Source organism: Hemiscyllium ocellatum, chromosome 14, assembly GCF_020745735.1.
Source record: "Hemiscyllium ocellatum isolate sHemOce1 chromosome 14, sHemOce1.pat.X.cur, whole genome shotgun sequence".
Lineage (NCBI taxonomy): Eukaryota > Metazoa > Chordata > Chondrichthyes > Orectolobiformes > Hemiscylliidae > Hemiscyllium > Hemiscyllium ocellatum.
The window spans coordinates 31,743,527-31,757,769 of NC_083414.1; the positions used below are offsets into that span (position 1 = coordinate 31,743,527).

Below are 14,243 nucleotides of genomic sequence, written 5' to 3' on the forward strand. Positions count from 1 at the left end.
CCACCACATAAATTGGCTCTGTAGTAATTAAGTGCAAGTATGCTGTGAGATACTTATCATTTACCAAGTCTTTATATTTTGAACTTATAAGTATGAATGAGTGACAGATGATATCCAACAATTTTGTCCAATCAGAATTTCAAACATTTGACCTAATAGAACACTGCAAAGAAGCAGTTTGCTTGATTATGTTCAGGCGGGTGTCACAGTAGCTTAGTGGTTAGCACTGCTGCCTCACTGCGCCAAGCAGCTAGGTTTGATTCCAGCCTTGGGTGACTTCTCCCCTTGTCTATGTGGGTTTCCTCTGGGTGCTCCAGTTTCACACCGCAGTCCAAAGGTATGCAGGTTAGCTGGATAGCCCATAGTGTCCATAGATGTGTGGGTTGGGTGGGTTAACCTAGAAGATGCAGGATTACAGGGATAGAGTGTATCTGGATGACGTGCTCTTTGGAGGGTCGGTGCGGACTCGATGGGCGGAATAACCTGCTTCTACACTGTAGGGTTTTTATGATTTTATGATAATTGTGGTTGGGATTTAGTGTTCTGTCGATTAGATGTGATGCAGGGAACTTCAGCGGCAATTAGCTCTGTGACTCCACAGCAAGAAAGCTTTAAGGACCAAGCACCAATTTGATACTTAATTGCTGTTGGACAAGTTTTTCATCCAATCAGGAGCCTTGCAATAAATATCCCACCATGACTGAGTTTGCTGTTCAATCAGAGGCTGGCAGACTTGTAGCTTAAGAATGTTGATGAAGACCTGGGCTGCAATGCTGTGAAGAGCAGTACCAGTGAGCAAGTGTTGTTTTGGGAAGGCATATGGAGTGGGGGATTATTGGGTGAGAGGCTATCATAGGCAATGTTAGGGGGTAGCTTTTAACTGTCACCACTGCTCCCATCTCTGCTGTCTAACTGTTACTAGATTGAAGCAATTGGAATGCCATCCCCAAACGACCAGGCAGGTGGCCTGGTTTCCCCGGCAGGAAAGCAACCGTGTATCTCGCCTGCTGGGAACGCAGATAATTGGCATAGGAGCAGCTTGATAGTCATGGGTAGCCATTGGTTGACTGCTAATGGCCCTAATTAATGGCAGCTGGAGAAGATTATCAATGAACCTTTCTCCCTGATGTAATTGGTATGGTTCTAGGAAGTGTCGCACATCGCTCAAGGTGACAAGCAGCCCAATTTTGCCCCAGATGTAGAATCTGAAGTGTACCAAAAATATGCAAGGATGAGCTGATGTTTTCCATAAATATTCAGAAAAAAACCCACAGAGATGATGAAAACATATTCTTTAGTACCAATATCCTGTAACATAATATTTTCTGAAGTGCTTTATAAGAGCAATTATCAAACAAAATTTGACATTGTGCCTCATGAGGGGATGATAGAATTAGTGACCAAAACATTGGTTGAAGAACTGAGTTTTAAGATGTTTCTTGAAGGAAGGGGAAGAATTGGGGAGTTTTAGGGAGAGGATTACACAGCTTCCGGCCTTGACAGCCAAAGGTACCTATAATATAATAAGGATGGTGTAAATAAAAATCACAGTTGAATTAACAATTCACAAATTTTATTCAGGATCCGTCCTCTATTGTGATTCATTAATCCCTTTATGTAAAAGGTTCACATTATTTCTGCAGCTAACAGTCTGCTCAACCTTGCCTTCAATTTGCACCCCGTTTTACATCCAACACATTAAAGCCATTACATTCTTATTCTGGTTGCTCTCATAGTCAGGTTGTCAGCTCCACTCATTTCAGTATAATAGATGCATGCAGTGTCCACTCGTATCTTCAAGGCCTTTTGAGGAGGTGAGCACTGTGATGCACTTTTTCTCCCACCAACTCTATTTTGACACCCATTTCTTTTCTTGTTACTGTGACATTACCTTGGTGGGCAATGGGTGTTAATTGCAATTTGATAAATTGTGCATTTCTGTAAATCTTTTGCTGCCTAATTCAACATATTTATACATGAAACATTTAATACAGTTGCTCTCATTGTCTATCTATAGTGCTCTCCACCATTATCCAGTTAGGCAGATCTATGCTCACCGGTTTCCATACTTAGCTGTCTAATCATAGGGAGAGAATTTCTATCAGTGATTTATTTTCCCTTGTTACCTCTGGTGTTTCCTAAAAATGACAGTCCCTTCCAATTTCTCATGTACTAGCTGTCTTGTAGTGGCATCATTAGAAAACACAAGACTGCCTAGCCACTACTTTTCTCGACCCTACTACTGTCTTTAAATGATCAGACTGTTGGTCTAAAATCCAGTAATGGATGAGCAATTTTCTAATATTGAGAAGATTGAAGTGACTTGTATCTCTGCGATGCATGTGGCTCCTTTGCCACTGATTTAGTTCATTCCCCTCACACTTTGAGCCTGAACTAGATTGTTTTCAACCCAATGATGAACTTTTAACCACATGTCCATACTGACAGTGAAACCTCCTATTTTGACTTGCTTTATACCATAAGTCTTTACTTCTGCTGCTGCTGAAACCCTCAACCATGTTATCCACTTTATTATCTCCAGGTTTGATGATGTTATTGATTGCTGGCCAATATTTTGTATTCTTTTGTCTGGAGACTTGAAATCACCCAAAACTCTGCTGCCACCTTGCCCCTAACCTTCCTGCCCACTTATCATCTACTAAATGACTCTATACTCCAACTGTCAGCCTCCACCCATACTTGTCACCTACTCCATTTACACCAACTCCCATCTACCTTACCCCATCTACCTACCATTCTACTACTTACCCTCTTGCCACCCTTTGCTTGATACCCTATCACATGGCCACCATAACTATTGATATGATGCACTTGCTTAACCTTCTTTCCATAATTTTCAAAGAAGATGTGAATTGTCAAGCCAGTAGTGCTGTAAAAATGGCTGTGGCTTCCACAAAAATTCTTTGTATTGTTCCCTGCAAGGGTTGCTGCACTGCATCCATTATGAGCAATCCTGCATTGAAACTGTGGCCTGAAAGGTCATAGGAAAGTCAGTTGCTAACTTGTTGTCAATCAGGGTCAGGAATAGAGATTCCGACCCAGATCAGACGATTTGGGTCATGGCTCCAGAGATTTGCAAGTTGAGTAGGTTTTACAATGAACAGATGACTTTGCAGTCATTGAAAGGTGAAAAGAATTACATTAGAAATTAACATGAATACTAAGTTAACATTGATATTCTTTCTGATGACTTACTGCTGTCTCAATAGGTGTGCCACTGGAGAAGCCTGGCAAGAGATCATGTTGGCATGCATGCCTGGAAGACGCTGTGACCCGGAGTCAGAATATAGTTCAGGAGAAGAGTTTACATGCGGTAGCAATTTTGCTATTGTATATTTCATCACTTTTTACATGTTATGCGCCTTTCTGGTATGTGGCATTCATAATCGTGTTGCTTGAAATTAGCTGTCATAGAAATTTGACTTGAAATTTTAACATGAAGTTATCATTCATCCAAACAGTAAATTTATGTTTCTAGGAACAGCTCAAGAAATAAATTAACGTAGCATGTATCTGAACCGTACTGCAAATAGAGTATTAGGATTAATCCTTGGGCTGTTGATGAGTGTGGTGCTGGAAAAGCACAGCCAGTCAGGCAGCATCTGAGGAGCAGGAAAGTCAATGTTTCGGGCATAAGCCCTTCTTCAGGAATGCCTATAATGCCTGAAACATTAACTCTCCTCCTCGGATGCTACCTAACCGGCTATGCTTTTCCAGCACCACACTCTTCGAATCTGATCTCCAGCATCTGCAGTCCTCACTTTCTTTTAATCTTTGGGCTGTGCTGAAGGGGTTACGTTATCTGGGGTAGTGAATGTGGGCATGACTATCAGTCTTAAATCTAATAGGTTGGGATGGTGGAAAATGGGGCAAAAATAAGCTTCACATAACTAAAACGCATGGATATGAAGTTTTCCCTGCATGTCAGTAATATGTCAGGTCCTTATATTCCCCCTGTCCTCCTCTTTTATATGTCAGGTTTCAGGAAACTCAGAAAATCTATCTGTGTAAACTTAAAAGTTAAAATCTTGGATACTGAATCCAGTCAATTTCTATCAAGTGTCAGATCCGCCTGTACAAGGGCCATACTCTAGTTGAAAGCTAATATTGGCAGCTTCCTGTGCTCAGTAAATGGAAATTCACATTTCTTGTCAGAATAAAAACTTATCCCCAGTGAGGAGGGAAAAATATCAATGAAGAAAATGGCTGAGCAAATGTTCTTACGATCATTTTAAATGAACTGTACCAGAGATTAGAAACAAGAAATTTTTAGACAGGAAAATGCATTTCAGTCAATGAAGTTTTCTCAGGATGTTATTCTGAAAGCTGCCTTCCTTTTTTGTTACTACGTTATTGAATTCAAATTTTGCACAGAATCTTATTCTTTGTATAAACATGCATGTTTGGATTTAGTATTACTCTTATTATCAACAAGCTACCATGTCCTTTTCCTTTTGTTAGAAATAATTTGATAAATCTCCTTTCATAAATGCTGATTAACTGCATTCCAACTCTGACTGTCTTTTTGCTCAGTTCCAGTCATACTTTATAATGGCATTGACATTTAACCCTCTGATGTTTGTCAGAGGTTTGTTTTATTCATAATACTTTCTCAAGGATTCTTAAATGTACATTATCTAGACTGAATGCATAGAGTCATAGAAATGTATGGCATGGAAACAGACCCTTCGGTCCAACCTGTCCATGCCGACCAGATATCCTAACCCAATCTCGTCCCACCTACCAGCACGTGGCCCATATCCCTCCAAACCCTTCCTATTCATTTACCCATCCCCATGCCTCTTAAATATTGCAATTGTACCAGCCTCCACCACATCCTCTAGAAGTTCATTCCATACATGTACCTCCCTCTGCGTGAAAAAGTTGCCCTTTAGGTCTCTTTTATATCTTTCCCCTCTCACCCTAAACCTATGTCCTCTAGTTCTGGACTTCCCGACACCAAGGAAAAGACTTTGTCTATTTATCTTCTCCATGCCCCTCATAATTTTGTAAACCTCCAGAAGGTCACCCCACAGGCTCCGACCTTCCAAGGAAAACAGCCCCAGCCTGTTCAGCCTCTCCCTGTAGCTCAGATCCTCCAATCCTGGCAACATCCTTGTACTTCTTTTCTGAACCCTTTCAAGTTTCACAACATCTTCCCGATAGGAAGGAGACTAGAATTGCATGCAATATTCCAACAGTGGCCTAACCAATGTCCTGTACAGCTGCAACATGACCTCCCAACTCCTGTACTCAGTACTCTGACCAACCGTGGGCGGCACGGTGGCACAGTGGTTAGCACTGCTGCCTCACAGCGCCTGTAGACCCGGGTTCAATTCCCGACTCAGGCGACTGACTGTGTGGAGTTTGCACGTTCTCCCCGTGTCTGCGTGGGTTTCCTCCGGGTGCTCCGGTTTCCTCCCACAGTCCAAAGATGTGCGGGTCAGGTGAATTGGCCAAGCTAAATTGCCCGTAGTGTTAGGTAAGGGGTAATATGTAGGGGTATGGGTGGGTTGCGCTTCGGCGGGTCGGTGTGGACTTGTTGGGCCGAAGGGCCTGTTTCCACACTGTAAGTCTAATCTAAAGGAAAGCATACCAAACGCCTTCTTCACTATCCTATCTACCTGCGACTCCACTTTCAAGGAGCTATGAACCTGCACTCCAAGGTCTCTTTGTTCAGCAACATTCCCTAGGACCTCCATTAAGTATATAAGTCCTGCTAAGATTAGCTTTCCCAAAATGTAGCACCTCGCATTTATCTGCCACTTCTCAGCCCATTGGGCCATCTGGTCCAGATCCTGTTGTAATCTGAGGTAACCCTCTTCCACTACACCTCCAATTTTGGTGTCATCTGCAAACTTACTAACTGTACCTCTTATGCTCGTATCCAATTCATTTATGTAAATGACAAAACGTAGAGGGCCCAGCACCGATCCTTGTGGTACTCCACTGGTCATAGGCATCTAGTCTGAAAAAACAACCCTCCACCATCACCCTCTGTCTTTTACCTTTGAGCCAGTTGTGTATCCAAATAGCTAGTTCTCCCTGTATTCCATGAGACCTAACCTTGCTAATCAGTCTCCCATGGGGAACCTTGTCGAACACCTTACTGAAGTCCATATAGATCACATCTACTGCTCTGCCCTCATCAATCTTCTTTGTTACTTCTTCAAAAAACTTAATCAAGTTTGTGAGACATGATTTCCCACTCACACAGCCCTGTTGACTATCCCGAATCAGTCCTTGCCTTTCCAAATACATGTATATCCTGTCCCTCAGGATTCCCTCCAACAACTTGCCCACCACCGAGGTCAGGCTCACCGGTCTATAGTTCCCTGGCTTGTCTTTACCGCCCTCCTTAAACAGTGGCATCACGTTTGCCAACCTCCAGTCTCCTGGCACCTCACGCTATGACTATCGATGATACAAATATCTCAGCAAGAGGCCAGCAATAATTTCTCTAGCTTCCCACAGAGTTCTCGGGTACACCTGATCAGGTCCTGGGGATTTATCCACCTTTAACTGTTTCAAGGCATCCAGCACTTCCTCCTCTGTAATCTGGACATTTTGCAAGATGTCACCATCTATTTCCCCACAGTCTATATCTTCCATGTCCTTTTCGACAGTAAACACTGATGCAAAATATTCATTTAGTATCTTCTCCATTTTCTGTGGCTCCACACAAAGGCCACCTTGCTGATCTTTGAGGGCCCCTATTCTCTCCCTAGTTACCCTTTTGTCCTTAATATATTTGTAAAAACCCTTTGGATTCTCCTCAATTCTATTTGCCAAAGCTACCTCATGTCCCTGTTTTGCCCTCCTGATTTCCCCCTTAAGTATACTCCTACTTTCTTTATACTCTTCCAAGGATTCACTCAATCTCTCCTATCTATACCTGACATATGCTTCCTTCTTTTTCTTAACCAAACCCTCAATTTCTTTAGTCATCCAGCATTCCCTATACCTACCAGCCTTCCCTTTTACCCTGACAGGAATATACTTTCTCTGGATTCTTGTTATCTCATTTCTGAAAGCTTCCCATTTTCCAGCCATCCCTTTACCTGCGAACATCTGCCTCCAATCAGCTTTTGAAAGTTCTTGCCTAATAGTGTCAAAATTGGCCTTTCTCCAATTTAGAATTTAAACTTTACCATCACTATTTTAGAACGAATAGAATTATGGTCGCTGGCGCCAAAGTGCTCCCCCACTGACACCTCACTCACCTGCCCTGCCTTATTTCTCAAGAGTAGGTCCAATTTTGCACCTTCTCTAGTAGGTACATCCACATACTGAATCAGTAAATTGTCTTGTACAGACTAAAGAAATTCCTCTCCATCTAAACCTTTAGCACTATGGCAGTCCCAGTCGATGTTTGGAGAGTTAAAATCCCCTACCATAACTACCCTATTATTCTTACAGATAGCTGAGATCTCCTTACAAGTTTGTTTCTCAATTTCCCTCTGACTATTGGAGGGTCTATAATACAATCCCAATAAGGTTAACATCCCTTTCTTATTTTTCAGTTCCACCCAAACAACTTCCCTGGATGTATTTCTGGGAATATCCTCCCTCAGCACAGCTGTAATGCTATCCCTTATCAAAATGCCACTCCCCTTCCTATCTCGCCTCCCTTTCTATCCTTGATGTAGCATTTGTATCCTGGAACATTAAGCTGCCATCCCTGAGCCATGTTTCCGTAATTGCTATGATATCCCTGTCCCATGTGCCTAACCATGCCCTGAGTTCATCTGCCTTCCCTGTTAGGCCCCTTGCATTGAAATACATGCAGTTTAATTTATTAGTCCTACCTTATCCCTGCCTGCCCTGACTGTTTGACTCACTTCTGTTCTCAGCTGTACCCGTCTCAGATCGATCTCTTTCCTCACTATCTCCCTGGGTCCCACCCCTCCACCTTACTAGTTTAAATCCTCCCAAGCAGTTCTAGCAAATTTCCCTGCCAGTATGAGTCCCCTTCCAATTTAGGTGTAATCCGTCCTGCTTGTACAGGTCACTTCTTCCCCAAAAGAGTTTCTAATGATCCAAAAATGTGAATCCTTCTCCCATACACCAGCTTCTCAGCCATGCATTCATCTGCTCTATCCTCCTATTCCTGCCCTCACTAGCTCGTAGCACCATCTACTTAAAGAAAAATTCTAATTTTTGGAATCTACTTTGACTCAGTTTGGGTGCTCTATACATCCCCATTCCACCAACACACACCTTACTGCTGGTTATGGAGATTGCATTCCATTTACACAATTCTCTACACTCCCCTTCTGCTGTGCTCATTCTATATCTAATGTTATCAGCTTTCTTAATCATTTTTAAAAGGAATAATAGTGCAGGAACATAAAATAATTTGAATGGATAAACTTGACTGTATCTCATGCCTCATTTAAATGTCACTAGCAAAATGTAGACAATTATTGAGAGCAACTCAAGCAGCTTATCAATGAAGAGGCTTTGATTTAAGACACAGCACTGTTGGCAGTACGCAAAAAAAGATGGCTAAAGGATGTTGATCAGCAATGGAGTGACCTTGAGAGAAAGTTAGAAGCAGGAATGCTGGGTAGGTAAAGTTCATGATTAGCGCTAAGTGGCCATGCTTTGAATGTGGACTTGGGAGGAGCTCAAATGCACCTTGTTGCTCCACATTCAGTTCAGCAATTGTTTTAAACTCACCTCCTTGGTAGCAGCCTGCTGCAGTCAGGCTGGTTATACTGCATGTGCACATGTTTTTTTTCTCATTCAGGCTGTACAAACTTATGCAAGAGACATGAGACAGCCATTGGACTCCTTACATTGTTATACTAAGGGACTAACATATGTTTCAGACACATTTCTTCAATAATAAGTGTGTAAATCACGTGTGACATTTTGGAAGCAGGAAACTCCCTTTTAGTTGCAAAATAAAACAATCACATACCATTGAATTCTATCTGTTTAATTTTATCTATTTCAAACACCTTCATTACTACCAAAGAGTTTTTTAATGCATTTGATTCTTTTTCTTTTGCTTCTGTAATTATTATTAAACTGTTTCAACTAGTTTTTCTTGCCAAATCTTTTGCATTTAAAGTGCATAGTCTTTACAGTACTTTAATCATCCTTTACCATTTTAATAATTATTCCCCTTTCAAAATACTTGGCTTCACAAGGATGAGTTTATATTAAAACAATGACAATCATTTACAGAACAGAATTCTATCAAAGTTGGCATCTGTAGCCCTCTGGGGCACTCCAGGTGTAACACCTCTGGGAATGCTTTGGAAGGGCCGTATATTTCATCAAACGTGGATTGATTGGGTTTCAGCTTTATATTAAGGATCACATTGTATGCTATAAGAGATGGAGGCTGACTTTTCAGTCAGTCCAGACAAAAGTCTTGTGTAGGCATGCCAACTCACCATGCTGTATGACCCACTGCTTGTGATAAAGTTTGCTACTTTCATTTGCTATCTTTAGCATAAGGATATTCAGGGCCTGCTTGGTCTTGTATGGTACAGAAAAAAACTATGTGTAATTATTGCATATTAGCAACCAGTTCCAAATTATATTGAAATGATACACAGATTTTGAGGAGACTAGATGTTTCACTCTTTTGAGATTTAAAGGTTTCCTATACACAAATCCATATGATGTCATCATACTGGATAGCACTTACAACACTCTTCAGTATTTAGAGATATGCTCTATTCCTGATGAAGGGCTTTTGCCCGAAATGTCGATTTTCCTGCTCTTCGGATGCTGCCTGAACTGCTGTCCTTTTCCAGCACCACTCGAGCCTAGAATCTGGTTTCCAGCATCAGTAGTTCTTGTTTTTACCTACTCTTCAGTATTTGCCCTTTCAAATCTATGTACAACAAAATTCAATAATATAGGAGGCAATAGGGTTTGAGCAGGTGTTTCCATTGTTCTCATGTGTGATATGTCACTGGTGTTGATACAGACTGTGAATGGCATCTGTTGACTTCAGCTACCTGGAGATTCAGGATTCTGCCACAGGTTGGATTTCCAGAAAGTGGCATCATCTTTATGGCCCTGGAAAAAGAACCCCCTAAGGCATATTATAAGAACTATGAAGATAAACAGGAGAATAATGACAAGGCTTCAAAGCAGAACTTGCTACCAGGAGCATGATGCATTTGACAAGTTTCAATACTTGTTCTTAGTTTGGGAATCTGAACACTGCATTTACTGTTCTGTCTGCATTACCTGCAGTGCCATGTGTCTTTTAACAACTTGTATGACATTCGTCATCCAATCCCTTCAATCTTTATAAGTACATTCTCTGCAGAAGGTTCCAGCTTCTGAAGTTTTTAATGTCAATGTATGTGATGCGTGAGAGTGCTTAGGGCACTGTGTAATGAATAATACTTAATTTTATTTTGTTCCTTCTGAATACAACCTCAGTGACGAGTGTGTAGACTGGCTGAAATTTTACAAACAGGTTTGCTCAGTTTACATTTTATTGGGCAAAACTAATGTGAAAATCTATGCCAAATCTACCAGAATCACAGAAGTGTTATAAGCGAATGTACCTCTGTGTTTCCCAGGAATTGCTGTTTTTTGCAATGTCAATACAATGTTGCAACCAGTAAAACAATTCCAGCAGTGAATGGTAATATTTCACCTTTGTATGTAAAATCAACACAGAAGTCAAGAATTTACTGAGACAAGCATTCCCAAACGGCCAAATAATTTTCTCCATCTTTACATTTCAGATAATAAACTTATTTGTGGCTGTTATCATGGACAACTTTGATTATTTGACACGTGATTGGTCCATTCTGGGTCCTCATCATTTGGAAGAATTTAAAAGAATATGGTCTGAATATGATCCAGAAGCAAAGTAAGTAAATTGAATTTAATTCTATCTTGCAATTAGTTTTAAATGTTATGAGTATTCCAACTTGCTTGGCTGCAGTTTTCTGTGGAACAGAACAACATAAGTGTAGTTTAACAAATTTTTGCTCCTTGCATTTCATTAATGAGAAGAACTTTATGAACTCCAAAACCTGCTGCAATGTTACTCCATCCATTAGATGTATGTTGATTTACTCATATAACTGACAGGTGACATTATGTGATAGAAGTGCAAATTCATAAGGTTACCCCTTAAACCTTGCAGGTGAAAAATCCAAGGGTTTTTTTTAACAATAATATTTCACAATGTTTTGTGATTATTTGACTGATGTAGTAATCTGTGAAAGTGAGTTCAAATCAATCCATGACAATTTGAAATTCAACATTTTTTTAAATTTGCAAGTAAAAAGCCAGTAAAAGTGATCATGAAATTGTATTGTAAAAACCCTTGTGATTCACGAAGAGAGAAATTTGATGAGTGGAATCTTGTAGGGGTGGACTATGGCAAGATTTGTGGCAAAATCAGATGAGATTTCCTACGAGGCTGATTTTGATGTTGGGAGCACCTCAATGCATCTTTTATGTATTTTTTTCAGGCAGTCATTTCCTTGCTAGGCACTGGTGATTTGACAATTAATAGGTTGTATAGATTGGTGATCGCCCTTATTAATGCTTCAACTCGCCTCAGTAATATACAGTTTCTGACGCTATCACACACGCTGAGCAAACTAGATATTGAGAATTCTCAATGCGGAAGTCAGAATGAGTACCTGGTGACTTCAGCTTGCCACTGGCTGTGACCAGCCTCCTCATTGTTCAACACCAAATGGTATCTCAGGCTATGGTCCATGGCCTCTAGCCGCATGCAGCCCTCATCCATGGACATTAGGATTTAATATTTCTCAACCTATCACAATTATAATGGCACTTTCCTGATTCACTTGCAGGGCATTTAAAGTACAGATTTACATTGCAGGGTACACTGCCAAGAACACTCTGCATACATGGAGAGCCACTAATTCACTGATTCGGCCAAACTGCATCTCAAGGCTGTTTGCTTGCTCTCTTAGCACTCATTCACTTCATGTCTACCTGCATGCTGTCACCATCCATACCTTACCTTGTAGTGCCAATTAGCACAGTCACTAATCAAGGAGCTCAAGTTCCTGGTCAGCAGCTCACAGTTAAGAGGCATACATTTTACTGTACAGCAGCATGCTACATCAATCTTACCCATCCAATAATGGTGGTGGATGGACCAGCCATTGCTGCAGAGTTCTGAGGGGACACAACTGAGAATCCTATGTATGGTTCCTCCTTCAGCTAGGTACCTCTTGGCACTGCCATGCCTCCTTATGAGGAAGAGACTTTGATGTTTACTCCATACTCTGTGGCCGTGTCTTTGGTCCTGAGGATCAAAAATTGAAATGATAGAGCTTGGATGAGTTTGCCTCTCCAGCAAACACTGAGTGTGCTGGATCTGGCCGTCCATGGTAGCCACTGATCTGTCATTGGAGGCAGCCAAAAAGTTGCATGACTAATTGCACTGCTGACACTTCTGGGTAAAGAAGGCCATTGCCTCCCACATTTCTGTCTCTCTCTCCTTCTCTTCCTGGTCCATTCTAACAAAATCCTTGAATGATTGCCTGAAGCTGAGCAGGTGCCTGATCTCTGGCAGTCCTCCGAGTACCAGCTGCCTCAGACATTTCTTCCCCACCCAGCTGTGGAGCAGTTGCAGTGAGGTGATGACCAGATTGTGCTCCCATACTTTCTGAGGCAAAAGTTCCTACCAACATGTCAGGATTCAAACTAGTGGGAGGTGTAAGAGGCAGACTTGTCCTAATGCTTTCTTTGAAACTCACATCCTCAGAAGCAAAGGAGGTGAATTCTGATGGAGCCATTGTACCTTATAGGTGGAGGATACAATGTCTGTAACTGCAAGACAAAAGAGAGAAATGTTTGCACCCAGTCGTTAGAGGTGGAGTGGAATGAATGAGACTAGCAGCAGGGTTAATATGAGAGTTGCTGTGGTTGAATAGTGGTTCTTCACTCGATTAGCATGGCATGGAATTCTTGGCAACTCTGCAGGAGTGATCCCAATCTTTTCCCATGAGGGCCAAGGGGTTGAATGTCTGGCAACAATCTACCCACACAGGCCCTTTTGGCAATATTGTGTGCTTTTCTCACTTGGAATGAGATAAAGGGAGGAATTAAGTGAGGTGAAAGTGTGTGACTATGTGACACACATTTTGGTACTAGTATAAGTCGAGAAAGGTGGTGAAGCATTCAAAGGGAGTGTACAGGCAGCATGTATTAAGAGGAGGGAGATTGGGGGCTGAGGAAGGGTGGTGGATGAGAGTGAGTAAAGGAAGATCTTGAAGATGTTATGATTCCAACTGATGTTATCACTGAATGAGACAGATCCCAGAATAAAACCTGACTTGTTAGGTCATATTTTGTTTTGCCTTGGTTTTCTCCCACTGAAACATAAACATATAATACTGCAAATTTGGTTCTAACAATAAAACAGAATGCTATTAAGAAAGAACTGAAGATAGAATTGAATAAACCAAGCTATCCATCTATAATACAAATTCAATTATTTTAAAGTACACTTTAAAAATATAATCTCACTAACCCCAGTGCACATTGTTATAAATAAGACTGTCAGGGTCTGGTGACATGGCCTCCTCTGCTGGTCCTCCAGTAAAAGGGCACTCCTCCTTTGCACCACCCTCCAGATTACTGTCTGTGAATTGCTACACAATCTACATCAATTCAAGAGGAAAGCCCATCACTACATTATCTGGGAAACTATGAAAGGATAATGAATACCAACCTCACTAGCAACACCCATGTCCAAAGAATGTTTTTATTTTTAAAGTATATGAGATACACACAAAACAAAAACATACTATGTTATTCAAAGAAATTGCATGACCATAGGGTCACACAGCATGGAAACAGACCCTTTCATTCAACCAGTCCACGCTGACCATGTTCCCAAACTAAACTGGTCCCACCTGCCTGTGCTTAGCCCATACCTATTGTAACTGTACCTGCATCCACCACTTTCTCTGGTAGGTCATTCCACACATGAACCACTCTGTAAAATAAAAAAGTTGCCCGTCATGACCTTCTAAATCATTCTCCTCTCACCTTAAAAATATGCCCCCTAGTTTTGAACTTCACCACCCTAGGGATAAGACCCTTGACATTCACCTTATCTATGCCCCTCATGGTTTTATAAACCTCAGTAAGGTCATCCCTCAACCTCCTACTCTCAAGTGAAAAATGTCCCATCCTTTCCAGTCTACTTTTGTGTCTCAAATCCTCCATTCCAGGCAGTATCTGGT

The 14,243-nt window shown here is 41.3% G+C and overlaps 1 protein-coding gene across 1 annotated transcript in view; it reads left to right on the forward strand.

Moving 5' to 3' along the window:
- The window catches only part of LOC132822470 (voltage-dependent L-type calcium channel subunit alpha-1D-like), a 579,417-nt gene that overhangs the window by 434,579 nt on the left and 130,595 nt on the right, over nucleotides 1-14,243 (forward strand). The window contains exons 37-38 of the mRNA XM_060835847.1: nucleotides 3,231-3,390; nucleotides 10,746-10,873. Coding sequence (XP_060691830.1) covers nucleotides 3,231-3,390; nucleotides 10,746-10,873 — 288 coding nt within the window. The remainder of the gene's footprint in view (nucleotides 1-3,230; nucleotides 3,391-10,745; nucleotides 10,874-14,243) is intronic.